This window comes from Callorhinus ursinus, unplaced genomic scaffold (assembly GCF_003265705.2).
Source record: "Callorhinus ursinus isolate GAN/ISIS: 27379988/994484 unplaced genomic scaffold, GSC_fseal_2.0 scaffold35, whole genome shotgun sequence".
NCBI lineage: Eukaryota > Metazoa > Chordata > Mammalia > Carnivora > Otariidae > Callorhinus > Callorhinus ursinus.
This window is the reverse complement of record NW_027397097.1, coordinates 7,246,521-7,272,491: the sequence shown is the minus strand read 5'-3', so window position 1 is coordinate 7,272,491 and position 25,971 is coordinate 7,246,521. Positions and strand designations below refer to the sequence as shown.

Genomic DNA, 25,971 nt, shown 5'->3' with positions numbered 1-25,971 from the left:
CGTCCAGCAACTATTTAAAAGGAAGTATGAAGTAGCTAACGAAACTTAACCGGTCGCGCTAGAAGACCCGCGCAGACGCAGTCATACCCTGCAGAGCCCGAGAGAGGCCCGGCGGTGAAGAGACAGTGAGCGCGAGGTTTAAATGTCAGAACCCCCGAGTCCTGCGGGCGGACTGACTGAACGCATGCGCACAGCGGCCTGGGAGCCCTCTCAGAAGGCCTTCCCCGCATGCGCGGGAGCCCGGATGCGGATCCAGTTGGTTGATAAGCGCCCGGCACCGCAGTAATGGCTGCTCTCGGAATTGCGACGGGTGGTAGAAATTGGTTTTCGGCTTTGGCGCTCGGGGTGACTCTCCTCAAATGCCTTCTCATCCCCACCTAGTAAGGGACGCGCTCCGCGGTTGGTCAAAGCGGGAACGAGAAGCGTGGATGCCCGTGGGTAGGAGGAGGAAAGGGAACTTGGAAGTCAAATGGGTGCCATTCTGCTTCCCCCTCCGCCGATTGATTGTTACTTGACCTGAGAACTAGATAATAGCCCTGGATGGCTGCCTTCAGGATTGGCGCTCTCTGACTTTAGTGTTTCTAAGCCTTGGGTCCTCATCCTTAGTGTGCAGATTAAGAACACCCACCTCCACCATTCATTCAGTGGTGTTTATCAGTTGCCTGCTAGCTAGGCACTAAATCCTGCAGGTGCGGTGGTGAGAAAGACATTTCCTCTTCTTGCCCTCAATAGAATTCGTGGGGGCAGATAGACAAAAACGATAGTTTCAGATTGTGATAGGATGGATCTGTGAAGGAAATAGAGTGACTACGGGTCAAGGCTTTACTCTTTTAGGAAGTAATGTTTAAGTTAAAATTGGAAGGATGAAAGAGAATAAGCAATGTAAAAAGCAGTTCAGGCATAGGAAAGAATTAAGTATTAAGGCCCTGTAGTAGGAAAGAACTCAGAGCATTCTGGGAATAGAAAGTGGCCATTGCGAGTGAAGAGCATTATGGAAGGAGAAGAGTGGCACAAAATGAGGTGGGTAGTGGCCAGATCACACCAGGTTAGACTATTTAAAAAATGGAGGGGCAAGTCTGAAAGCATGGAAAACAGGAAGCAACCACCAAGTAATGTGTATACTGTGGGTACTCAGTATTTATTAATATTAGCATCCACCATCTGTTCATCCTTCCTAACTCTTATGCAGTGATTTCTCCCTTCATTCCTTTTCTCCCTTCCCTCTAGGTCTCCCTACCCCTTCCCAATTTAGGTTTTGGTTTACTGGTATACTTTGGTTCAAGTTCTTGGTGATATCCTGTTGGATATGGAAGGAAGAGCTGTATGTATAGAGTATACATTCATGCTGATGTGTATATGTAATTATAGAAGCAATGAAGTGTGTGTAGGTTTAGCAAAATGACTTACAGAGACTTAGAAAAAGGAGTTGGCCAGTCACACTTTCTGCATGACTGAAAGTAAATAAGAAACATCTTCCTGTTTTAAAAGCAAATTGGAAAAATCTTTCTACAATGTAAGAAATTCCTTTCAAATGAGAGTGAAAGGGATTTTTTTTTTAAGCTGTAAGTCTGTGCATTTAAAGTGATATGCTTTAGTGACTTGCTTTAGTTACTTAAGCCTAGAGATAATGTCTTCAGGGTTGTTACTTTGAATACCACTCTTAGTCCAGGATTAAGAATGTACATAGTTGTAGTTAATGCTCTTCTTCTCAAATTGTAAAACTGGGGGATGTGAGAGGGAACCTACAGGATAAATGTAAAAGTAGTCAACAAAGTGTTAACTGCTTTTTACATACCAGGTACTGTGGCTAGGCACTACAAGAGAGGACAAACTGGATATGATCACTAACGCCCTAAAGGGTGTAGTTTTGTAGGATAACAGTTCCAGAAACAAATCAACACAAATAATGTAATTACATTACTATACTTGTGTTAAAAGCATTACAAAGGAAAAGAATGGGATTCTATAAGAGTACTAACTAGGGAGACTTACTTTAGATTGGGTGTCAGGGAAAGTCTGAGGAATTGACATGTAGTTGAAGGCCTGAAGACACGCCCAGTACATATCTTTTGGTAAACATAGGTAAATGCATTTCTGTTGAGTACTGTGTATGCTTAGAAATGGAATTCCTAAGTCATGAGATGAGTTTTGAATTGTGATTTTGGGGATTCCGTAAGAAATTAAGGTGACATTGTCAGCAGGAATTTGGGGATGTCTATCTCTAGAACTCAGGAAAGAGATCAAGCTTGTATTGTGGTATGGGAGTCACCATTGTACAGTTGATAATGGACACAATAAGTATGAATAACATTGGCCAGAACAGAGTAAATTGCATAAAAAGAGGACCAAGAACTGGACCTAGGGGAACATCAGCATTCACTTGATGAATATTGGAATGGAAAGCCATGAAAGAGACAGAGAAGGGTTTGGCTAGGAAACTCAGGAGAGTTGCCACAGCAAAGGTTGTATACCACGTTGGGAAGTGTTAATCGGGTTTTACTGCAGAACTCATAGTTGACTTTGATGAGTAGTTAACTCAGCAAGAATGTGTTGAGCCCTTCCATGTATCAGGTGCTATTCAGGACATGGAGGGGAAGTACAGCAGTGGACAAATGGAAAAAAAAATTATTCTAAAGAGGGGAGAAGAGTACAGAATATGCCACCCCAAAATAAGTCTCTGGCATCAGGATTATTTGGGACTGATTATTTGGAGAAACTGCAGACACAGGAGAAGCTCTAAAAGCAGAGAAGTTACCCTTTTGTAAGGAAAATTTACATTAGAAAGGGGGCCTGTGCTGGGGAGAGAGCTGTGATGGGAGACCTCTTTTTCACCTGAGAGACTCATCTGCTGGCAGAGCAACCTTGGTGCACCAAACACCCTCTTCTGGCTTCCAGTGAATTGCCTTTGCCCCATTGGAAGGCCCAGGCCCCTATCCCTTTCCTCAGCTCTAGGTGGTATATAAGCGTCAATTGTTTGGCTGCCTTCTGAGTCTCCTATCTTTCTTACATCTTTTGGGGCTTTCATACATGCATGTGTTATTAAAATCGGCTTTTTTTCTCCTGTTAATCTGTCTTATGTCAGTTTAATTCTTAGGCCAGCTACAGAATTTAGAAGGGTAGAAGAGAACATGTTTCTTCCCCTGCAGAGGAGATGCTTGACTATATTTGTATATAGTGAGGAATTTGGAGACATGGGAAAGGCAGGGAAGGGGCCTTTTCCCACCTTCTCTGTCAGATGAACTCCTACTTATCCTTGAAGATCTAACTGGTGTGTTAAACATTTTCCAGATAATGAATTCTGTTAGAATTCTTTGTGAACAAGAGTAAGTCACCTCTGAGCAATAGCCAGAGGACCTCCCTTATGAAAAGGTATGGGCTTTTGGTCAGCCCTTTAGACAACTCCAGGAGCCTTTTCACTTACGTATAGATCCCCACCTTTTCCAGAAAGCAGTCTGGCCTTCAGATAAGTGAGGTGTTTCAGGATTATGTAATGCCTGTTTGTGTTTTTATAGGCTCATGAGCTATGACTATATAGGAGTGTTGGTCCATTTAAAAGCATAATTTTAGAAATGTGAAATCAAGGGGTGCCTTGGTGGCTCAGTTGGTTGAGTATCCAACTCTTGATCTCACCTGGGGTCTTGATCTCAGGGTCGTGAGTTTAAGCCCCGAGTTGGGCTCTATGTTGAGTGTGGATCCTACTGTTTAAAAAAAAGAGAAAGAAATGTGAAATTAACAAATGTGACAAAATCTCATTTCACTCATCTGATTGTTTTGAGTAGCCATTCCACAGATTTTGAAGTACACCGAAACTGGCTTGCTATCACTCACAGTCTGCCAGTATCACAGTGGTATTATGAGGTAAGTTTTAATTTTCACTTTTCTTTTTGGTGGCTTATCTTTTAGGATAATGTGTGATATCATATAAGTATTACTGATATTAAAACACTTTTCCAAAAAAAAGTTTCCTGTGTGATTATAGGTATAATTAATCTTCAGAAAAATTGTGCTTTTTCCTCTTCTCTGTCCTCTGGCACTATTAGGGAATCCCTTTACTTCAAAATGAGTTCCCCAAACTATACATTGGGAATTATATTTGCCACACCCTTTTTGAAAGAATTTGGGATTGAGAAAGAGGAAAAATTGGATCCTAGACCTGGCTCTGCCACAGCATAGAAAATATATTTCATTTCTCTGAGCCTTAGTTTCTCATCTGGCACATAAGGATTTGGAATGAATTATTTCTAAGATCCTGTCTGTCCCCAGTATTTAGTGATTTTTGAGAATGTGATTTGTACGCTTCTGGTAATATACAAAGCATTCTCTTCTATTATTTATAAAAAAACTATGTATTTTTATTGCTGGTATGAATTACTAAATTGCATATGATATTTCATGAAAAACAGACCTCACTTCAGAAGTGCCTTGATCAGAAACAGCACTCTGCTGCAGGGAGATTTTTTTAAGACAATCTAAAGTTTTCTGTGAATTTGTTCTTGCTTTTTGGGTTTTCTTTGGCCAGATCAGAATAGTCCTTAATAGCTGAAGAATAATTGACCTAAGGGACCAAGTTCCTTCTCTCCTAATAACAGTATAAGTATTTGATAAGAATATTAATGATCTGTAAGTAATTTCTTTAAAGTATCTACTTTAAAGTATTTCAGTTTGCATGTATGCAGACTAATTAGAAGACATCATATGTGGCATAGTGGTCAAAAGCTTGCAGACTGCCTCTGTGTGACTTGCAGCTCTGTCACCTAATGCCCATGTTGGGTGACCATGGGCATACCGCTTGACCTCTCAAAGCCTCAACATCCCTGACTATTAATGATAATAAGTATTAGAGTGAAGTGAATATAATGTTTATAATACTTAGCACATTCTTGGAACAGAAGTGCTCAGCAAACATTATTAAGGGTTATGAATAATTAGCACTATTCATGTAATGACACTTGGACTATAAATGAAAAGGAAGCCCCTATCTCCCCTTTCTCTCTGACCAGCCCCGCTTTGTTTCTTTTGCTAACTCTTCCTCACCTGCACACCCTTTCAACAGCTGGTACTCTCTAGGGTTTTCTTTGTGGTCCTTGTTCTTTTAATTCTGTATTTCTTTCTGGATGTTCCCCCTCCTTTACTCCTGTAACTTTCACCACTGTCTCTTAGGACTCCTAAAACTCTATTCAGGCCAGAGCTATCTTCTTTATCAGTTTATTTTAGATAAAAGAGACTTATATAAAAGATATTCTTGGGGCACCTGGCTGGCTTAGTCAGTAGCACGTGCAACTCTTAATCTCAGGGTTGTGAGTTCAAGCCCCACATTGAGTGTGTAGAGCTTACTCTAAAAAAAAGATACTCTGATAATTGTATACTTCTTTATTCTTCCTGCTGTCCTCAAAAATAACAACAAAAGCCAACAAGGAGCAAAACTCAGTTGTGGGCAAGGCTTGACTATATGTGAGAAGAGGCTCATAGTAGGAGATAAGGCTGGAGAGGTACATGTGGTCAGGTCTGGAAGTATCTTTCTGCCATACTAAGGAGAGTGAATGTGTGAGCAGTGGACTGCTTAACTGTGACTTCTAACCTGCCTTTCTGCTCTGACTTCAGCTTAAATTGATTGGTCTACTGATTGGGAAAGACACAAAAAGACCCATAATAAATATTTATGGAATGAACACAGTTGTTTTGAATCTTCATATGAAGAGATGGGATGTTTCTGTATTTGAAAATACAGCTCTTGAAGAGAGCAAGATAGAGTCCCTCATGTACAGCAGTGTGGTAAGCAGCCAAGAGCGTGGCAGCTAAGACCAGATACCGTGAAGCCCACACAGGCTGACGACAGCCAGAACTGATAACCAGCAGAACCAGAAGAAGCCTGCAGAGACTCAAGACTGATTAGATTCATTTAAAAAAGGAGGACTTTTGCAGCAAATTGTCAGACTCTCCAGACATTGAATGCGGTGAAAAAAAGGTCAGCGTCTGATGAGTCTGATGGTTTGCTGCAAAAGTCCTCCCTTTTAAAATGAGTCTAATCAGTCTTGGGTCTCTGCAGGCTTCTTCTGGTTCTGCTGGTTATCAGTTCTGGCTGTCGTCAGCCTGTGCGGGCTTCACGATATCTGGTCTTAGTTGCCACGCCCTTGGCTGCTTACCACACTGCTGTACATGAGTCAGTGCTTGACATGAGTCATTGCTTGACATGAGTGACTCCATCTTGCTCTCTACAGTTCTGTTGTAGTAGGTTACTGAACTAATGGATTTTGAGTCAGGAGACCCAGACTTGAGTTCTGGCTCTACCAGGTATTAGTTAAGTGGTGGAACTGTTCACTTGGGAGAAGATGATAGCTCATAGCTTCACTGGCTTCCCAAAAGCTGTTTAAGTAAGAAAATGGCCCCAGGTAGAAATCCTTGAGGTCAAGAGAACCTTCAGGCCAAGATTTGGAAAGTCTTTGTGTGGGGAATAGGGATAGCATATAGAGACCCTCTGAGTGGTGTGGGATTGAGAATAGCAAAGAAAGGACAGGAAGACTTTGTTTTGGAAAAATGACCATCTCCCAGGCAGTACCTGTCCCTCCCAATTTTTTTCAACGCTTCCTGGTAGAAGTATTTTATTTAAAGTAATAAACGTGTCAATAAGATAAAGTAGGCATGAACCTTTTACACTTCCTATAGAGTAAATGGCTCTTTAAGTGTAGAGTGAACTCTGACATAGAAACTGTAGCTGGGAACTGCTGATGTTAATAAAGTCCAAGTTGATGTTGACTTTCTTGGAATTACATGGAGCAGTAATTTCTAAACTTGTTTCTTTTTTTTTTTTTTTAAAGATTTTATTGGTCAGAGAGAGAGAGCACAAGCAGGGGGGAGTGGCAGGCAGAGGGAGAGGCAGGCTCCCTGCCGAGCCAGGAGCCCAATGCGGGACTCCATCCCAGGACCCTGGGATCATGACCTGAGCTGAAGACAGACGCTTAACCAACCGACTGAGCCACCCAGGCATCCCCTAAACTTGTTTCTTAAGTATCTATACCCTAGCAAGAAAACATTTTTGAGCATTTACTACTCAGTGTGAGTTTATTTATAAGTTATAAAAGTACTGCTTTATTAATACACTGTTAAAAATAGGCATTAAAAAGGAGATTAAACGATAAAATTTTCTAATTTTTCTATCTACAGTTTAGTAGCTCATCTCGTTTACAGTCCACATTGGAAATTTAGGATTAGAGAAGGAACTTTTCATGAGTGAGAGCTTAATGGGTAGGTTAATAGCTTGAGTTCCCTAGACCCAGAGCCTCTGGGTTTGCCTCTTCTGAGGCTTCTACATTTTTATACCTGCAGGGGGAGTAGTTAGGCTACTTCTTATCTGGACCTAAAGTTGTCATTTATCCTTACCACAAACAAAGAGCTGACAAGTAGTTTATTTATTTCCTTAAATAATGTGAGTCTCTCTTAAATAAGAGTGAGTCTCTCTCACCTCATTTTATAACACAGAACAACCCTAAATAGTATTTCCTGTGGACACCCAATTAGTACCCAGTGAACCCTCAGTGCAATTCCAGGAGAGGAGTTTCCCACTGAAAAGAGCAACAAGTGCGGAGTAGAGAGATTATTACGGTCTGAGCTCTTAGAGGTGCCAGGTACAGGTTTAGTTTTAGGGACATCCTATGGTGATAGTAATAATTTTTAAAATGATAGTAAATAATATTTATTGATATTGAGCTTGTATCTGGTTCAATGCTATATAAACGGTATTTTATATGTGTATTTAAAATTTAATGCAATAACCCATGAGGTACGTACTATTATCCCTGTTGTTTGGATGAGGAAACTGAGACTTTAAAAAATCTAGAAAACGTAATATCCTGAAGTTACATACTTCATTTTCATATACTCTATTTCACATGATCTGCATTTTCGTTTACTCATTAGTGACTGCTCATTCACTTAACTAATGATTATTTAATACTTAGTATATCAGGCACTTACTAAATGTTCAGAATACAGAAATGGCCAAGAATGGCATTTGCTCTCTTAACCTCAGTATCTCATAACCTATTGGAACAAAAGGTAAATAGCATTTGTGTTGCATTTTGCCATTTATGACTATTTCATATGTATTATGTCAATTAGCCCTTATAATACCTATTTTATAAATAGGGAAATGAGTCTAAGACAGAACTTGAACCCAAGCTAGTGAATCATTTATTATGCCATAGCTCCCTTTTTATATTTAGACGAGTAGCATCATATCATTAACAAGCTTATTCTTGCAAATTTCATTAACTTCCTTTGAAATATACTTGATTCTAGTTAAGGAAATTGAAGACCATATTAAATAACTTAGGAACCAGGTTTTGGTGTTCTGCTCAGTCTTACATAGGAATTACTATATTAATTTCGGTCATTTTTTTTAAGATTTTATTTATTTATTCATGAGAGACAGAGAGAGAGAGAGAAGCAGAGGGAGAAGCAGCCTCCCAAGGAGCAGCGACCCAGTGCGGGACTCGATCCCAGGACTCTGGGATCATGACCTGAGCTGAAGGCAGACGCTTAACGACTGAGCCACCCAGGTGCCCCTCGGTCATTTTTTTAAGTTTATTTTTTTTTAGTAATCTCTACACCACATGTGGAGCTCAACTCACAACCCCAAAATCAAGAGTCGCACACTTTTCTGACTGAGCCAGCCAGGCGCCCCCTAGGTCATATTTTAAATGCAGTTTCATTTCATATGCTTTCTTAAAGACTAGAGAACGAGAATTTTCAATCTTTACACCCACTTTGTTTATTCAGTTATTTTAGGATATGTCCTCTCTTTGATTTTTACCACAGGCAACTTCAGAGTGGACCTTGGATTACCCCCCTTTTTTTGCATGGTTTGAGTATGCCCTGTCACATATTGCCAAATATTTTGATCAAGAGATGCTGAATGTCCATAACCTGAATTACTCCAGCTCAAGGACCTTGCTTTTCCAGAGATTTTCTGTCATCTTAACAGATGAACTCTTTGTGTATGCTGTCCATGAGTAAGTCTGAGAATGTCATTTTGTGTGGAAGGTGTTGAGGACATAATATAGTATTAAGTAGTATTAACTGGTTCCTCATTTGGGGGAAACAAAATTCATATAATAACAAATGTTAGAACAGTCCCAAACTCTGTCTTTGTGTTTTAAACTGTACAGGGAGTAATTACAGTAAACAGTCTAGCTGAATCGTCTGGAAGAAAATGTGGGATAAGGTGGGGTTACAAGGCAGAGGTAGAACAAGAGATTGTGAACATTGTGAAAAGTAGTCCCAAGTAGAGTTCCATCACCATTTCTCCTGCCTAGAATGGTTCCGTATGCTTTTCTCTCCTTTCCATATGCCGGCAGAGGCTTCTGTGACCTACCCTATTTCGGATACACACACATACCTAGAGCACACCACACTCGTGTACACACATGCATTGTGCTGACCACCAATGGAGTTTCCATTCTAGTAAACTCAGGAAACCTTACAGAGTGCTTTTGGTTGTTTCTGGATTCTTTCCTTCGTGAAAACTCTTCATTAATTTTAAGTTACATTTATATTTTATATTCTTATGCTTTGTATCTTTTATTATAAATTAATTTTTAGTTGAATACACATGTATACAATGTCTTGCACAGTGACTTCCAGGTAGTAAGTTCTCAGTTAATGTTTGTTTCTATTCTATCCTAATACTTAAGCCTGCAGGTATGATTCTGACAGAGCACTGTGTCCCCTCAGTGACCCTTGTCAAAAATGGATCTTTTCTCCTTGTGAGGCCCTGAACCCTTGCCCCATTCAGGAAAGAGTCCCTTGGGAATGTTTTAATCCCTGAGCATTATCATGGAGTATTTCCTATTTAACACCTTAACTTTCAGTCTGTTTATCACCTAGCAAGAGTTGGAAGGGAAGGTGATTTGTGATGTACTCCTTTAAACCCAAAACCTTTGAATTCAAGCTTCCAGGACAAGTGTATGTACATGTAGGCGGAAAGAGGAGTGGAATTCATTTCCATCTGCAGTGTAGAGGGAGCAGTTAAGTAAGATATAAATTGTTGAGATCTATGTGCCAGTTCCAGAACCAGGCACCAAGTATAGATAGTAATTTATTTAATTTTCTCAGTTACACTATAAGGTTACTGTCTCTGTTAATGAGGAAACAGACTCCAATGGAGGAAAAGCAGGTCACCTTTTGCTAACCCCCCTTTAACTGCATCTTTATTGTCTATTTTTTTGGCTTAGATTTCTGTTTTTAGGATTTGCCAATATTCAAATGAAAACACATTTTTAAAAATCTTTTCATAGGATTATACATCTGTGTCAAAATTTTGGAAAACAGAAATGTACACATATATACAATGCATATAAAGTAAAAATGACCCATACTTCTCCACTTACAGCTATCACTGTTAACATTTTGGTGCATATTATTTCAGCTTCTCTTCTGTGTCTGAATATCATTTTTATAAAATAAAAATAGGATCATAATTTTTTGTCATCTGCTATTGTCACTTAATAATAGATCTTGACCTTTAAATGATACACATTTTTAAGAAATGTTTTTAAAATTATTTGGACAATCAGGAGCTATAAGTTCATGGCTCTATATATATATTTAGAGTGCTATATCATCTTGATCTGTATTTTTTTTTTTTTTAGTACAGTTGGCACACAATGGTACATTGTTATACTAGTCTCAGGTATGGTCTACATTTTTTACTCAAGGGCTGAAATAGTGTGTGCCCTCTCAGTTTTCAAAATCCTTTTGGATTTATGGTGGTTGTTTTTTAATTTTTTGTTTTATTAAATGAAGATTTTGTTTCAAATCAGCATAGCTGAGAAAGAGACATGGAACTGGCCCTGAGGTCTTTGTTTCTGCTGTCACCTTCTTAAGCAGTCAAGAACAGCATGGACAGTTTATCAGGAATAGCTAGTAAAATGTATTTGAGTGTATCAGAGTATACTCTGTAATAGTATTGTGATGTTCTAATGAAGATGAACGTTGTTTCTGCTTCCTTCCTACTGTTTCAATGTAGGTGCTGTAAATGCATTGATGGGAAAAAAGCAGGTAAAGAACTTACAGAGAAGCCGAAGTTTATCCTATCAGTGTTACTGCTTTGGAACTTCGGGTTGCTAATTGTGGACCGTATCCTTCCCTTACTTATTCTGATATATACTAAGTATAAGATCAATTATTTCTACAATGATGATTCTGAAATGTGAGCTGCTTTTGAAAATGGATGTGGGATGGGTCATTGGGTTCCCCAAACTGGTTTCTATGGATTCTCCAACTATACCAGATTCTGATTGTTAGAGCACTTTGTCTCCAAAAAGTTAATGATGTTCAAGAACCAGTTAAACCACCAGTAAGTAAAGCAATATACTGGGTTTTGGGGTTGACTGTCTTTAGATTAATGTGTATATCTTAAATAATTTTATAACACATTATTCTAAATACCTTTTCTAAGAAAGGGTCTACCTCTGTTGCATATGGGAACAGACAGGCCTTCATCCTTTTCTGCCATCTTGGTTTACCACATATTAACAAGCAAAGTTCTTAAATCTAGAAGGTTTGAGTGAAACTAAAATCTTAATGATAGAAGCCTAATATTTTATAATTTTCATACAGGTAGCCACGTGTGAGGAAAACACCCAGACTTTGGTTCAAATCTGACCTGGACTCAGCTCTTAGCTACGGCATCACAGTAGCGTTAGGCCATACGTGGATTAATGACTCGAGCTCTAACTTCCTCACAGGTTCATTGTGAGGCTTACTAAGTAAGATTGTGTATAGATACTCTAAAAAAGGGGGTGCTGCATGCTAGCGGCCTTCACTGGCTTTTAGGCCCTTACTTTCTCATCCCTAATTCTAAAAAACAAAACCAAAAAACTTGCCCTGTAGCTGCTGGGTCTTTAAGGTAGAAAAAACATTGGAAAGTTTCCTGGTTTTCTTCTTAAATGTAAATTTTTTTTATCCCCTGTATAATCCTTGGCACTATATACATTTTAATTAGTCTGTCTAAGATTTGACTCTGTTTATGAGAAACATATTTATGAGAAGTCCAAACTGGGAGGAATATTTTTGGTTTTAGTTTGCCCATTAGGAAAGCATTTGCATTTTTATACTCAAAAAATCTGCTGACACAGTTGAATTTGAATTTGGTATCCTTGCTTGTCTTTCCTTAACCTAAGCCCAGATATTCATTTCCAGTACAATGGTTTTTTATTTGGATTAATGCTACTCTCCATTGCACGATTGTTTCAGGTAAATGCAAAATAGGCTGATGAGATTTTTTCCCCCTTAGGTCTGACTTTGAGCTTATAAAGGCAACAGTATAATGGGTGAGGGGCAGACTTATTTGACCAACTGTTTTGAATTGCCAAGCGCAATAGACACTTTCATTGAGTGTTTCTCACAAATCCCACCTCCTCTTTTGATAATAACTTTCTTCCTTTTACGCGTAGACTTTAAAAACCTGTTAGAGGATAGCAGGCCTGAAAAAAACTGGGAAGTGCTATATTTGGTTGGAATCATTTATCTAGGAATGAAATCTTCAGTTTTTACAATATAATAACTGATTGTGGGGTTTCACTAGGTAGCATAGTGTAACAAAAAGTATGGGATTTTGGAATCAGAAGACTTGAGTTGAAATCCTGACTGACCCTAATAAACTGTATGACTCAGACAGAGCTCACACAAATGCATTGACTGCTTTGGGTTAGGTACATTATATATAGATTTCTTCTTGAGTAAACCTCACAACTATTCTGTGAAGTTACTATAATTATTACCCTCCTCTTTATAGAGAAAGAAATCAGAAGTTCGGATTTCTGGACTACCCCTCTGTACTCTGGCTCAGAATCCTTGCATCAGGGTTTCAGATTCTACAGGGAATTTTGATTCACAGTCAGGTTTGGGAACCATTATCCCAAAGCAAGTCATTTAACCCCCTCAGCCTCAGTTTTTGCATCCATAAAATGAAATGTACCCCCTTGTCACATTGTTATTTGTAAAACGGGGCTCCCCACTGGGGCACGTGGCTGGCTCAATTGGTTGAGCATCCAACTCTTGATCTCAGCTCAGGTCTTGATCTCAGGGTTATGAGTTCAAGCCCCATGTTAGGCTCCACAATGGGTGCAGAGCCTACTTAAAATGGGGCTTCCTACCTCACAGGGACTTTGGAAAGATCAAATATGATAATCTGTTTTAAAGTTCTTTGTCAACTGTAAATGTCTGGATAAGTTTTTTCTTTTAACCATAAAAAGCTACATAGTACTTAGAACATAATTGGCATTCAGTGATTGTTGAACAAATAAAGTTTAGCTATAGAACCAGCTAGACCTTCTCTGAATCTTAAATAAATTATAAAATGAGTGACAAGAGATCTGAAAGCCCCCCATTCTCTTTCCTTATCATTCCTCACTCATCTATTCTAGACCACACCCAATGAGAGAGTGAGTGAAGGAACCTGGCCTTTCAAGGTCCCTTTGGCTGTCTCCTTGCTGAACCACAGAAACATTATCTCATTTGATCCCCAGATTCCTGTGAGGTAGGTAGAATTCAGATTTATTTAGTTATAGCCAACTTATTTGTTTTAAATCAGACTACCTTTAGTTTGTTAGGGTCAAGTACTGTACTTGATGCCTTCAGCCTGATAGTACTATATGTTACCTGATCTGTAACAGATTTAAATGGTTCTGTGGTAGCATAACATCATATGTAGTCTTTTGTACTCTCATTCCCAGCTCCTCACTGGAAATAAACTCCAGCTGTTGTAAAACTGTAAGGGGGAGAGGGAGGGGGATTGAATTCTCTGGGTTTTAGATCTTTAAGGGGAATTTGTAATGTGTTGTTATGATGTGTCCTGTACCTCAGTATCAAGCTTAGTATTGAATAAATACTTGTTGCAGTAATGAACTAGGCTCAGTATAAAAACTAACTGGAATCACTTGCCTGTTTCACCTTATGTTGCATGTAGAATATTTGCCTGAATTTTAAAAACTTTTTATTATAGCAAATTTAAATCATATACAAAAGTAGAGACAATAGTATGGTGATCTACACACACACACACACATACATACAGGATTATTTTTAAACACATCCCAGATGTAGTATTTCTTTCATTAAGTAGTTCAGAATTTAAAATATGTATTTTTTGTTGGTATATCTTACACCTGTAATGGATTGTTTAAATTATTTTTTTTATTGAGACATACCTGACCATATTACATTAGTTCTAGGTGGACAGCATAGTGATTGGACAACTCTGTACCTTATGCTGTTCTTACCAGAAGTGCAGCTCCCATCTGTCACCATACAACGTTATTACAACACCCCTGACTATATTTTTTATGCTGTACCTTTTACTGCCGTGACTTACTCATTCTTTTTTTTTATTTTAAACATTTTTTTATTTAAATTCAATCAATGAACATGTAATGTAGTATTGGTTTCAGAGGTAGAGGTCAGTGATTCATCAGTCTTCTATAACACCCAGTGCTCATTACATCACGTGCCCTCCTTAATGTCCGTCACCCAGTTACCCAATCCCCCCCACCCACCTCCCCTCCAGCAACCCTTAGTTTGTTTCCTATGATTAAGAGTCTCTTATGGGGGCGCCTGGGTGGCTCAGTTGGTTAAGCGACTGCCTTCGGCTCAGGTCATGATCCTGGAGTCCCGGGATCGAGTCCCACATTGGGCTCCCTGCTCAGCAGGGAGTCTGCTTCTCCCTCTGACCCAACCCCCTCTCATGCTCTCTCTCTCTCTCTCTCATTCTCTCTCTCTCAAATAAATAAATAAAATCTTTAAAAAAAAAAAAAAAGAGTCTCTTATGGTTTGTCTCCCTCTCTGGTTTCGTCTTGTTTCATTTTTTTCCTCTCTTCCCCTGTGATCCTCTGTTAAAATATGTATTTTTTTAATTGTGGTCAAATACACATAAAATTAACTATCTTAACCGTTTTTGAGTGTATAGTCCAGTATTGTTAAATATATTCACAATCTCCAGTGTCTTTTTTTATTTTTTAATAAACTTAATTTTTAAAGACAGTTTTAGATTTATGGAAAAGTTGTAAAGATAGTGCAGAGAGTTCCTGTGCCTCTCACTCACTTTCCCCTAATGTTACCATTTTATATAAAACTATGATATCATCAAGACTAAAAAGCCATATTGTACACCTGAAACTAATACAACACTGTATGTTAACTGGAATTAAAATTAAAACTTAAAAAAAAAAAGACTAAAAAACCAACATTGGCACATTCAGATGTCACCAGTTTTTCCACTAATGTTCTTTTTCTGTTCCAGGATCCAACCAGGATACTACATTACTACATTTAGTTTACCCTGAATTTTAAAGTGATATTTCCCTTTTAAATCTCCTAGAAAAGGTACACGGAAGGAGCGTTTCTCTTTGCTGTTCTTCTACACTTCAAGCACATCTACCTCTACGTAGCACCAGCTTATGGTATATACCTGCTACGGTCTTACTGTTTCACTGCAAATAAACCAGGCAAGTTTCAGTGATGAAAGCAAAACCTTTATTTTATTTTTCTTTGGCTTGGCAGTTTGCCTCATGAGAGGATTTTATGAGGCACACAGGTACCGCTCGACTATTTTTTTTTCTTAAGATTTTTTATTTATTTATTTGACAGAGCAGGAGAGCATAAGTAGGGAGAGTGGCAGAGGGAGAGGGAGAGGCAGATTCCCCACTGAGCAGGGAGCCCAGTGTGGGGCTGGATCCCAGGACCCCGGGATCACCACCTGAGCTGAAGGCAGATGCTTAACCGACTGAGCCACCTAGGCGTCCCTGAGATACCTCTCAACTATTGATCATACAAACCCTTTACCCATTCTGACTTTTCTGTGTCCTCTTGCCACATTGTAAAGATTGGTGTACTGTCGGGATACTTCTAGATTTAGCACATTGTATAAGTTATACATGGTTGTCCATGCTCCTAGTAATGGTAATGTTGCTTTTCTGTAGATGGGTCCGTCCGATGGAACAGTTTCAGCTTTGTCCGTCTTATTTCCCTGGGACTGATTGTTTTCCTAGTTTCTGCTCTTTCATTGGGTCCTTTCCTAGCCTTGGTAAGTCTTATTTTTTTTTAATAAAGTAGTATGTGTTTTTTGTTGTTGCTGCTGCTGTTGTTTAGAAAAAAATAATAAAACCAAAAATGTACAAAATAAGCAAAACTACTCCCCAAAGATAGGATGGTATTCTTTCCAACATTTTTGTTCATAATCAGATATGTATGTATACATTTGTATGTTTATATGTCTCTCACACACATAGACACACACACTCAGAATCGATAATCATTGTTCACAGATTTCCATATTTGCTAATTTGCCTACTTGCTATAATTTATTTGTAACCCCCAAATCGGTACTCGTGGTGTTTTCACAGTCATTCACTGACAGCAAACATTCAAAGTGCCTAGAATATTACACATGTTCAACAGATATTTTTAAAAATTGTTCCCTTCTTCCCATACCCTGAATTCCACTAATTAATTTTAATTCCTGCTAAAACTGAAAAGCATCGCATCTTTTGAAGTCTTCCCTGGGGTCACCTTCTCATCAGTAGACTTGGATAAGCTGCACTCTGTGTCCTCCTTTGCACCTCATAAATTCTTCCCTTACTGTGCTTCTCTCCTAAGAGCACGGGACTGGCATTCAGAGTATCTTGTCCCCCCGCAACAGATGAGGTTAGACAAGAGGAGGTTCTGACAACTGCTCAGGATCACACCACTACTTGAAGGAACAAAGACTGGAACTCAGACCTCATAACTTTCCACACACCATGTCACATAGTTCCCTGGTTCTCTTTTTGAGTCTGGAAAAGATTGGTCACTGAAAGAATCTCTTTTCTACAGAACCAGCTGCCTCAAGTCTTGTCCCGACTCTTCCCTTTCAAGAGGGGCCTCTGCCATGCATATTGGGCTCCAAACTTCTGGGCTTTGTACAATGCTTTGGACAAAGTGCTCTCCGTCATTGGTACAGTAGCAAGCCTTCTTACTTCGACAATGAATTTGGAAAGGACGAGTCACATTGGAAAATGGAAAACACTGCTTTGTGTTTGGAATGCGGCTGAAGTGTTTGTTCTGCAGCTGTGCATTCCAGCTTTCAGAACGAACAGGGGAGCAGCTCTAAGAACTGAGATCTTCAGGGCAGTAGACAGACTATGCTCCTTACAAAAGCTGTTTGTGGCCATGACCTTGTTGATCCTTTCCTTGGGAAAAAAATGAGAGTAAGATGTTATTCAGCAGTTAATCCTGCTTTTAAACTTAGTATGTGCAGAAGGAAAGAATGTATCAGTTGTGACTCTGGGTGTTAAACCAGTAAAGAAAATGATAGCTGTATATGAAGTGAGAAGAAATGGGAAACCTAGGCTAGGCTTTTAAGTTTGGGCTATGATTAAAAAAAAAAAAAATTAAGATGGTCCTACTGAAAATAATTCATTCTGGAATAACTCGCAGTAGTTTGTGAATATAGCCTAGCTTGATGGGAGATGGTAGGATCAAGAGAAAGGTCCACGAACTTTGTCTCGAATGGGCCAGATAGTAAATAGTGTAGGTTTTGCGGACCACATAAAGTCTTTTTGTTTTTTTGTTTAACAACCTTGAAAAATACAAAAACTCTTCATAGCTTCGGGTCTGTACAAAAGTAAGTCACAGGCTGGGGATTTGGCCTTCAGGCTAGACTGCCAACCCCTGATCTAGAGTCTGATGGGTTGGTGGGAGGCCCACCTACATAAATTACTGGCTATGGCATTGATCAAGTCACTTGACTCTTCTAGTGATTATAATTAGGGGATAATATAAGTGACTGTACCCATGCACCATGTCGTAAGAAACACAAAAAACAATAAAGAAATGCTAGGTTGTTAGTAGCAGGGGCCTTTGGAGCCAAACAGACCTGGGTTTAATTCTACCACTTATCACTTGTATGACTTTGGACAAGTTACACATCTCTCTGTGCCTCAGGGGCCTGAAAGTAATGGCTACAAAACTCTTGGCACATGATAGCCACCATTACTGTTTTTGGTACATACTCGTAGGAAATCATAATGTGGTATTATCCCTCACCCACTGTGAATCCAGCCTTGATGTACATGGATCCTTGTAAGGAATTTCTTAGCATTTATATTTCAAAAACCTTAAACAACCAGCATGGTATGAGATTCAAGGGCCAATTTCCTTGTCTGAGTCAGGAAACTATGCTGTACCTTGTCTTTTATATCTGTCTCCTCAAAGATGTCTTACCTAGAAAGTCAGTGGCAGGAAGATAGTTAACTAGCTTTAAGAGAGAATCATCAGACTGAAGGGAAAAGGAAAGAGGTTAATGAATACAAAATATTTTGGTAGTCTACACCTTCCCATGTTTCACTGATTTTCAGTGGCATTAGACAGGGCCATGCAGGTGCTCAGACTGTCCTATTAGCTTATTTGGCGGGGGGGGGGGTTGCATCATCATCCTCAGACTTGGTTCATTTAATAAGTATTCCTTGAACCCCTATGTGCTGGGGATAGAAATGGATTAATCATCATTTCTGCCTTTACCAATATAGTGGAAGAAATGAACGCATAAACAGATACAGTGCAGCGGGGTCAACACCAGTTAAGAGACATGTACAAGGACCACATATGTGTCTCTAGCCCACAAGAAAATCAGCTCTAGTTTTTTATTTAACAGCTTTCTCAGATGAGGGAGTGAATTAGGAGTTAACTTTGCAAAATGAATAGGCCATTCTAAGCCAAGGGGACAAGTGTGGAGGATGCTGTCATTCGGTTGTGGCTACGCCGCATTTAATCAAGTGGTGGAGATGAAGCTGGAGAGGTAGGAAGGAGCTAGATCATGGAAAACACTCTCTGCCACACTTGGGAATATGGACTTTACCCTGTAGACAGTGAAGGATTCCAAGCTGGGATGTGACATGGTCAGAACTGCGTTTTAAAAGCCTGCTCATTTTAGAGGTGAGAGCAGATTGCTAGTCATGCTGCCTGCCAGCAAAGTTCCTTTTAAGCTGCATGAATTCCCTATTCCAATGCAAACAGCTGCTTTGCATTGTGTAATCTCAAGACCAGAGGCATTTTAGGTAGAATAGTACAGAATTTAGTCATGTATCTTGACCTTGAAGCAGCAATAAGATTTAGTAGCTTTTTTCTTTTTTCTCAAGGAATTGGTTGGTAAAATATGGTGTGCTATTAATGAAAACAAAACAAAATATCTACTTATTCTGTAGGTTTGGAATTGAAACTTCTTGATCCCAACAAAATTCCCAAGGCCTCAATGACAAGTGGTTTGGTTCAGCAGTTCCAACACACAGTCCTTCCTTCAGTGACTCCCATGGCCACCCTCATCTGCACTCTGATGGCCATATTGGTAAGAATTCACCCACGGTACCCATTTCTTGAGTTTTCTGGCTGGTTAATTTCAGCTTTCAAGTTTTTCCTGCCATAGGACAGATACCATGGCCATGATCCTGTTGCAGATTGAGGTATTTCATAGCAATTCTTAGAGTAACTTTGAACACCTTAGGGAAAGATTTACCAGTAAAACCTCTGTGAGAAAGATCCCTCACTGCAGCTGTCAGATCATCTGTTTACCCTCAGATGAGGAAAAAAGAAAAGCCCAGGGAGGAGGGGCAAGGACTGCACTGGGGGGATAAAGGGAAATGTGTGTAGTGGGTACATCCGGGTTTCTGCTGTTGTTTTCATCCATGGCTAACTAGTCAAAAATCCAAAGTTGCCTGGACTGCATGGATATTTTTGTCTTGATGATGAGTGAGTTAAGAGAGTCAACAATAGCTGTTTGAACATCAAGCATTGAATCTAACATGAGTCAGATGCTGTTAGAGGCTTCATTCATAGCTGTTTTTATGTTAGCAAACACAACGCTCTCAATTTCATGATATAATTTTAGTGGCATTCAATATAAATAACTCAATCTACCTATAATTACACTCAGCTTTAATTTTGGTTTCTAAATGATCAAGCCCAGCAAGACACCTGACCCCGCTTAATTAAATGGCAGTACTGGTAGGTAATTAAGCTCTGCTGGCCTGCTTGTTCCCATGTTTTAACTAAGGTAAAAACTTTTTTTAAAACCTCAGCCTCGTAAGTTGCATGTAGAAGGCCATAGTTTTATTGTTTTTTTAAGGTTTTTGTTTTTGGTTTTTTTTTTTTAAGATTTTATCTACCCATTTGACAGAGAGAGAGAGCTCAAGCAGGGGGAGTGGCAGGCAGAGGGAGAGGGAGAAGCAGGCTTCCTGCCAAGCAAGGAGCTTCATTGGGATCATGACCTGAGCTGAAAGCAGACACTTAACTGACTGAGCCACCCAGGCACCCCCATAGTTTTATTATAAATTACACTCCAGCCCACGAAGTTAGGTATGTCTTTATTAATATGGCAAAATCTAATTTATTATTAGCCCCAAAATGTTTATGGACTTTTGTAGTTAGACCTAATGGGTTCAGGGACGACTAATTAACTAATTCTGAAGATGTAATAAGGGGTTTTACCGGATATCCTAGAACTTAATTTTATCATTTATTATTAATTCTGATGAACAGAATTACTTTAATGACTTAAATATGTATTTTGAAAAACCTTTTTTTCTGAGTAGTTTTTTTTATAACTTATGTTGGAATGTTCACAAAATGATGAATTATCCCAGTTTAATGGAGAATAGCCTAAGATCTACAGTTTTTCAGAGATGATATAAATTGTATTCATCTGAACAATGTTTCTGTAAAGTCTATTTTGAATGATATTGAAGTTTTATCTTTGTTGTTTCTAGCCCTCTGTTTTCTGTCTTTGGTTTAAACCTCAAGGGCCTAGAGGCTTTCTCCGATGTCTGATTCTTTGTGCCTTGAGCTCCTTCCTGTTTGGGTGGCACGTCCATGAAAAAGCCATACTCCTCGCAGTTCTCCCAATGAGGTAAGCAGATAACTCAGTCAGCTGGTATTTATGGCAGATTCCCCAGTGACCCTACTGTCTTCTGTTTGATCTGTCCCTTCTTGACATGTCCCGTGGGATAGGCAAAGGCAAAGATATACAGGAACAGATTTATCCTAGGACAGGACAGGGATTTTTAACTTGGGTTCCCTGGACCTGTGAAATTGCACGCATTGTTTCTGCATTTTTTTGTTAAGGGGTACTGTAGTGATGAAGAACCATGATATCAGGCTGTTAGATCTAGATATTGAATGGCAGCATAGTATAGAAAAATGTGGGCTTTGGTGTAATCACATCTGTGAAAATAAGGTTCCACAGTTTCTTGTTAAGTGTTATTAGTCAAAGTCAGGATGGAGTCCATTATGATAGCACTTCACATTTTGCAGAACTATTCTTGGGGTTTTGGGGGGAGGGGTATTTTGTTTTCATTTTTTTTTTTTTGAGCCTCACAAAAACCTTTAAGGTAATTAGGACAAGTGGGTATCATCCCCTGTCTTAACATCTACAGAAACTGGGGCTCAGAGAGTTTAAATGACTTCCCCAAAGCCACACAGCTAGCACAGTTAGGACTGAAACCTGATGTTATGATGCTGATTCCCTCCATCTTTCACTGTACCGTGCTTAAAAAAAAAACTAAGTGTAATAGTGTCTGTTCTGTATAAAATTAAAGCCTGATAGATAGATGATAATAGAACTTGAGATGTTTCTTAAATCCTGAGAGAAATCATTTAAGCTCTGAAGGAACCTTAAGCAAATTTGTCACATCAGTAGACGGCTTGACTGGATTCATTCAGCAACGTGGAGTTTTCCAAATTAAGAAATACAGCAAAACTTCTAATGTCTTTGGTTAGAATTCATACTAAGCACCATCAGGCACAGGGCACCACCAGAGAGAAGAGCTATAGGGTTGGAAACTCCTAAGTCCTGTTTCCCTGGCTACCACCACTAGGCAGCTCCCAATCCGACAACATCCCTTTCTCTGGAGAAGGCATTACTTAGGGAAGCAAGACTCTTTTTGAATACTCCCCAGTTCAGTGTGGTACATTCTTCTATCAGTTGCTTAAATTTTCCTACTAAATTAATATTCTCAATTAAATTGGACTTGCAGCAAAGATCAGTATGTTATCTTATGCTTAAGCCAGTTCTAGAAATAATAATAGATGCAGTTTATTCAATCTATCTGTAGTGCAAGTGTCAGTTGTTTTAAGGAATTATTATAAGAATTTTTATTTTTAGCCTTCTGTCTGTGGGAAAAGCAGGAGATGCTTCAATTTTTCTGATTCTGACCACAACAGGACATTATTCCCTCTTCCCTCTGCTCTTCACTGCACCAGGTAAACAGCTTTTTTAATTAAGTAATTAATTAATTTATTTATTTAGAGAGAGAGAGAGATTTGATTGCCATGTCCTTTTCATCAGGGCCTAGAGATCAATACTATCGAGAGCTCATCCATTATCTTAAATAAAACCCCTAATTTGTCACGCTATCCTCAGTATCTTTAGATGTCACAGAAATGCACTGTTAAGCTCAAAAAGTTTTGCTAACACTATATAGGTGTGTCAGTGTGCTTATTATATTGCCTTAAGTATCACAGATCATTTTCTTAACAACTGAATTATCATCTATTTTTTCTTTATTCTTTTAACAGAACTTCCCATTAAAATCTTACTCATGTTACTATTTACCATCTATAGTATTTCCTCACTGAAGACTCTCTTCAGGTAATCCAAAAAAAGTATATTTAAAATTATGTTTGCTCTTGTGAAATGTTTACTCCTAAATGGTCAGCTAAGCCTTTAAAAAATATTTTTTACGTTGTAACAGTAATAGAACAGCATTACAAAAAATTGGCAAATTTTTTTTAGGGAGAAATTACCCGTAATCCTATTACTCTGACATGACAACATAGTTCATGTCTTTATTTTGAGGGAATATTTGAGGAGGGACTACCTAGCTTAAATTTAAACCTTATATGAAAACTAAAAATTGGAATGTAAAATATACATTATGAGTAAAACCACGTAAATATAGATGCATAAAGCTAAAGTACATGTAAAAATTCTTGTTATAGAATTAGGGGTGGAATTTTTTTCTCTTCTAAACTTAATATAACATATAATTTTTTTTCAAGATTTTACTTATTATTTGAGAGAGAGAGCATGCATGAGCAGGGAGAGGGGCAGAAGGGGAAGGAGAGAATCTCAAGCCAACTCTCTGCCTAGCGCAGAGCCTGACACAGGGCTCAATCTCACCACCCTGAATCATGACCTGAGCTGCAACCAAGAGTCGGAGGCTTAACCAACTGAGCCTCTCAGGTGCCCCTGTATAATTTTTTAAAGCTTCCCTGTGATTCATACCTGATTGTGTCCATGAGCCTCATATACTTAATTATATTAAAACTCAGTTATTACCATATGACCCAGCAATTGGACTCTTAGGCATATACCCGAAAGAACTGAAAACAGCAGGGCGCCTGGGTGGTTCAGTCCATTAAGTGTCTGCCTTCAGCTCAGGTCATGATCCTAGGGTCCTGGGATCAAGCCCCGCATCCGGCTCCCTGCTCCGCTGGGGGCCTGCTTCTCCCTCTCCCTCTGCTCCCCTTGCTCCTGCTCTCTTTCTCTCTCAAATAAATAAATAAAAAATCTGGAAAAAAAAACTGAAAACAGGGACTCAGATACTTGTACACCAATGTTCATTGCAGCATTATCCTGCAGCATCATCCACAGTAGTGGACAGAGATTGTATGAACTATCTAGAATAGGCAAATTCCCAGAGACAAAAAGTAAATTAGAGGTTACAGAGTAGGGGTGGGGGAGGAGGAATGGTCAGTGATTATTGCTTAATGTTTCCAGAGATTCTGTTTGGGTGATGACAATGTTTTGAAAGTGGATAGTAGTAATGGTAGCACCACTTTGTCAATCTACTTAATGGTCCTGAAGTGTATACTTAAAAATGGTTAAATAGCAAATTGTATGTGATTTTATCAAAACAAAAACATTTTACAAACCATCAGTTGATATTGTTTACCATATTGTCTCCAGTATCACAACATCCAGCTGCCTTTCCTCTTCCAGACGCACAGCTCATTCTCTCGCCAGGTGACGGCATAGGTGGATGATGATTGGCTGAATTTGGATTGTTGAGATAATGCAGTGCTATATCATTATCAGTTTTTTCTAAATGTGAAATTTAATGCACTCTTTTGACTCTAGCTTTGACTGCTCTTCACATCAGGACAATGCAAGTGGGAAGCTTTAACTGAGAAATGTTTGCTACACCAAAATGACGTGTTTAAAATCAGACTTTCCTCTCCTTTTTTCTTCAGAAAAGAAAAGCCTCTTTTTAATTGGATGGAAACTTTCTACCTCCTTGGCCTGGGGCCTCTGGAAGTCTTCTGTGAGTTTGTGTTCCCTTTCACCTCCTGGAAATTGAAGTACCCCTTTAGCCCTCTGTTACTGACCTCAGTGTATTGTGCAGTGGGCATCACATATGCTTGGTTCAAACTGTATGTTTCAGTATTGACTGACCCTCCTGTCCGCAAGACAAAGAAACAATGAATAAAGGAACTGCTTGGATGTATTCCAAACAATTATTTCATGGGAAATTAATCAGAACTTGAAGAAAGTTGCTGGTGGCATGAACCATTCATTTCAGTTGTTCTGTTTGGAGGACCATTCTTCTAAACTTGGCCTTGCCCAGCCTAGCAACCTGATTGTCACCATGGTGAGAAGCCATTTGTCCTCCAAAAGCAATGAAACACATTTGAAACAAATCTCACCTTGCCCTGTTAAAATTGTCTGAGATCATTGGACTGCTGTGCTTGCTCAAGGCAAGCAGGGAGTCTACCAACGGCGTGATTATTTGTAGCCTGTGATGACCGTGGTCAGGCTATAAAGCATAATTCGAATCATGTGCTAAGGGAAATGTAAATAAAGTGCTATTTTGTATTTCTGAACAAAAATGTTTTGGATCATACCAGCTCCTACACTTTCCTGTTGGCATGCACGCAAGCACATGGTGTGCTGTCCCTATTCTATAAACCTTGTTCCAGGAGATTTTTTTTTTTCCACTGGAATCATACAATGACAATACTCACAAAGCCAGGGGGAGAATGTTTAATGAACTGGTTTGGCCTGTCAGCAGAGGCTATAAACCGCATCTATGCCTGCATTTAGTTAAAGGACATCTTGTCCAGTTCATTTATTCTAACAGCAAGCAGTTAGTTTTTGATAAGGCTGCCACTTCTTAAACTTTCTTCATGTGAACAAACTTAAGTGGTTTTTTAGTGGTTTTTGCAACCTGGCCTTCTGTAAGAGTACTTCATACACACTTTTTATCCAGGACCCCAGTCTGCCTAATACCTACTGCACTTTCAAATTCAGCCAACGTCTATCTAGCCAACACCAGGACCTTTCACACATTTTCTTTACCCTTTATCCTTTAGAAGAGCAGAGTCCAAAGCCAACGGCAGCCTGGGATGCTAATCCAGCTATGTACCATCCCTTTAATACACTCAATTCTCTGAGCCTTCCTTGGAGTCTCATTGAAGAGATAAAGATAGGAATTTTGCCAAAGGGCGAGAGAAGCATAGCCCCTATGTCCTGTTTTCCTCATCACAGTCCCCCTCGCACTTTGGGTTCCAGCTGTCCTAACTGAAAATTGCCAGAGTGCCATGCTATTTTGTACCTCTGCTTTCTTTCATTCGTTCTGCTTCCTCTTTCTCTCTCTCTCGGCTGACTTTTCTACCCTGTCATCTGATTGTACATACTTCGAGAGCAAACATAACCACTACCAGATCTATGAATATACAGGTAGTACAGTGTAGTGATTAAGAGTAGGAACCCTGACTTAAAATCCTGCCTCCAGGGGCGCCTGGGTGGCTCAGTCATTAAGCATCTGCCTTCAGCTCAGGTCATGATCCCAGGGTCCTGGGATCGAGCCCCACATCGGGCCCCTGCTCAGCGGGAAGTCTGCTTCTCCCTCTCCCACTCCCCCTGCTTGTGTTCCCTCTCTCGCTGTC

The 25,971-nt window shown here is 39.4% G+C and overlaps 1 protein-coding gene across 7 annotated transcripts; it reads left to right on the top strand.

The window, feature by feature from the left end:
* Nucleotides 1-222: 222 nt before the first annotated feature.
* ALG8 (ALG8 alpha-1,3-glucosyltransferase) lies at nucleotides 223-25,971 on the top strand. Of its 7 annotated transcripts, none has more exons than XM_073879775.1 (13): nucleotides 223-380; nucleotides 3,780-3,858; nucleotides 8,815-9,008; nucleotides 11,024-11,133; nucleotides 12,185-12,252; nucleotides 15,374-15,500; nucleotides 15,975-16,078; nucleotides 16,867-16,987; nucleotides 19,277-19,375; nucleotides 20,827-20,932; nucleotides 22,187-22,284; nucleotides 22,600-22,672; nucleotides 24,277-25,971. In XM_073879775.1, the coding sequence occupies exons 1-13, from the start codon at nucleotides 286-288 to the stop codon at nucleotides 24,506-24,508; spliced, it is 1,506 nt and encodes a 501-aa protein (XP_073735876.1). In that variant the 5' UTR covers nucleotides 223-285; the 3' UTR covers nucleotides 24,509-25,971. The 7 variants fall into 7 exon arrangements, with proteins under 7 accessions (XP_073735876.1, XP_025750166.1, XP_073735877.1 ...); XM_025894380.2 differs by having other exon boundaries at nucleotides 271-380; nucleotides 19,236-19,375; nucleotides 20,793-20,932; XM_025894381.2 differs by lacking the exons at nucleotides 15,374-15,500; nucleotides 16,867-16,987 and adding an exon at nucleotides 13,425-13,537 and having other exon boundaries at nucleotides 19,236-19,375; nucleotides 20,793-20,932.

Coding starts and splice junctions, on each gene's coding strand:
- ALG8 (XM_025894380.2), top strand. CDS start 286: ATGGCTGCTCTCGGAATTGCGACGGGTGGTAGAAATTGGTTTTCGGCT. Junction 11,134..12,184: donor CGGGTTGCTAATTGTGGACC/GTATCCTTCCCT, acceptor ACCTAAGCCCAG/ATATTCATTTCCAGTACAAT. Junction 16,988..19,235: donor CAAAGTGCTCTCCGTCATTG/GTACAGTAGCAA, acceptor CTTATTCTGTAG/GTTTGGAATTGAAACTTCTT.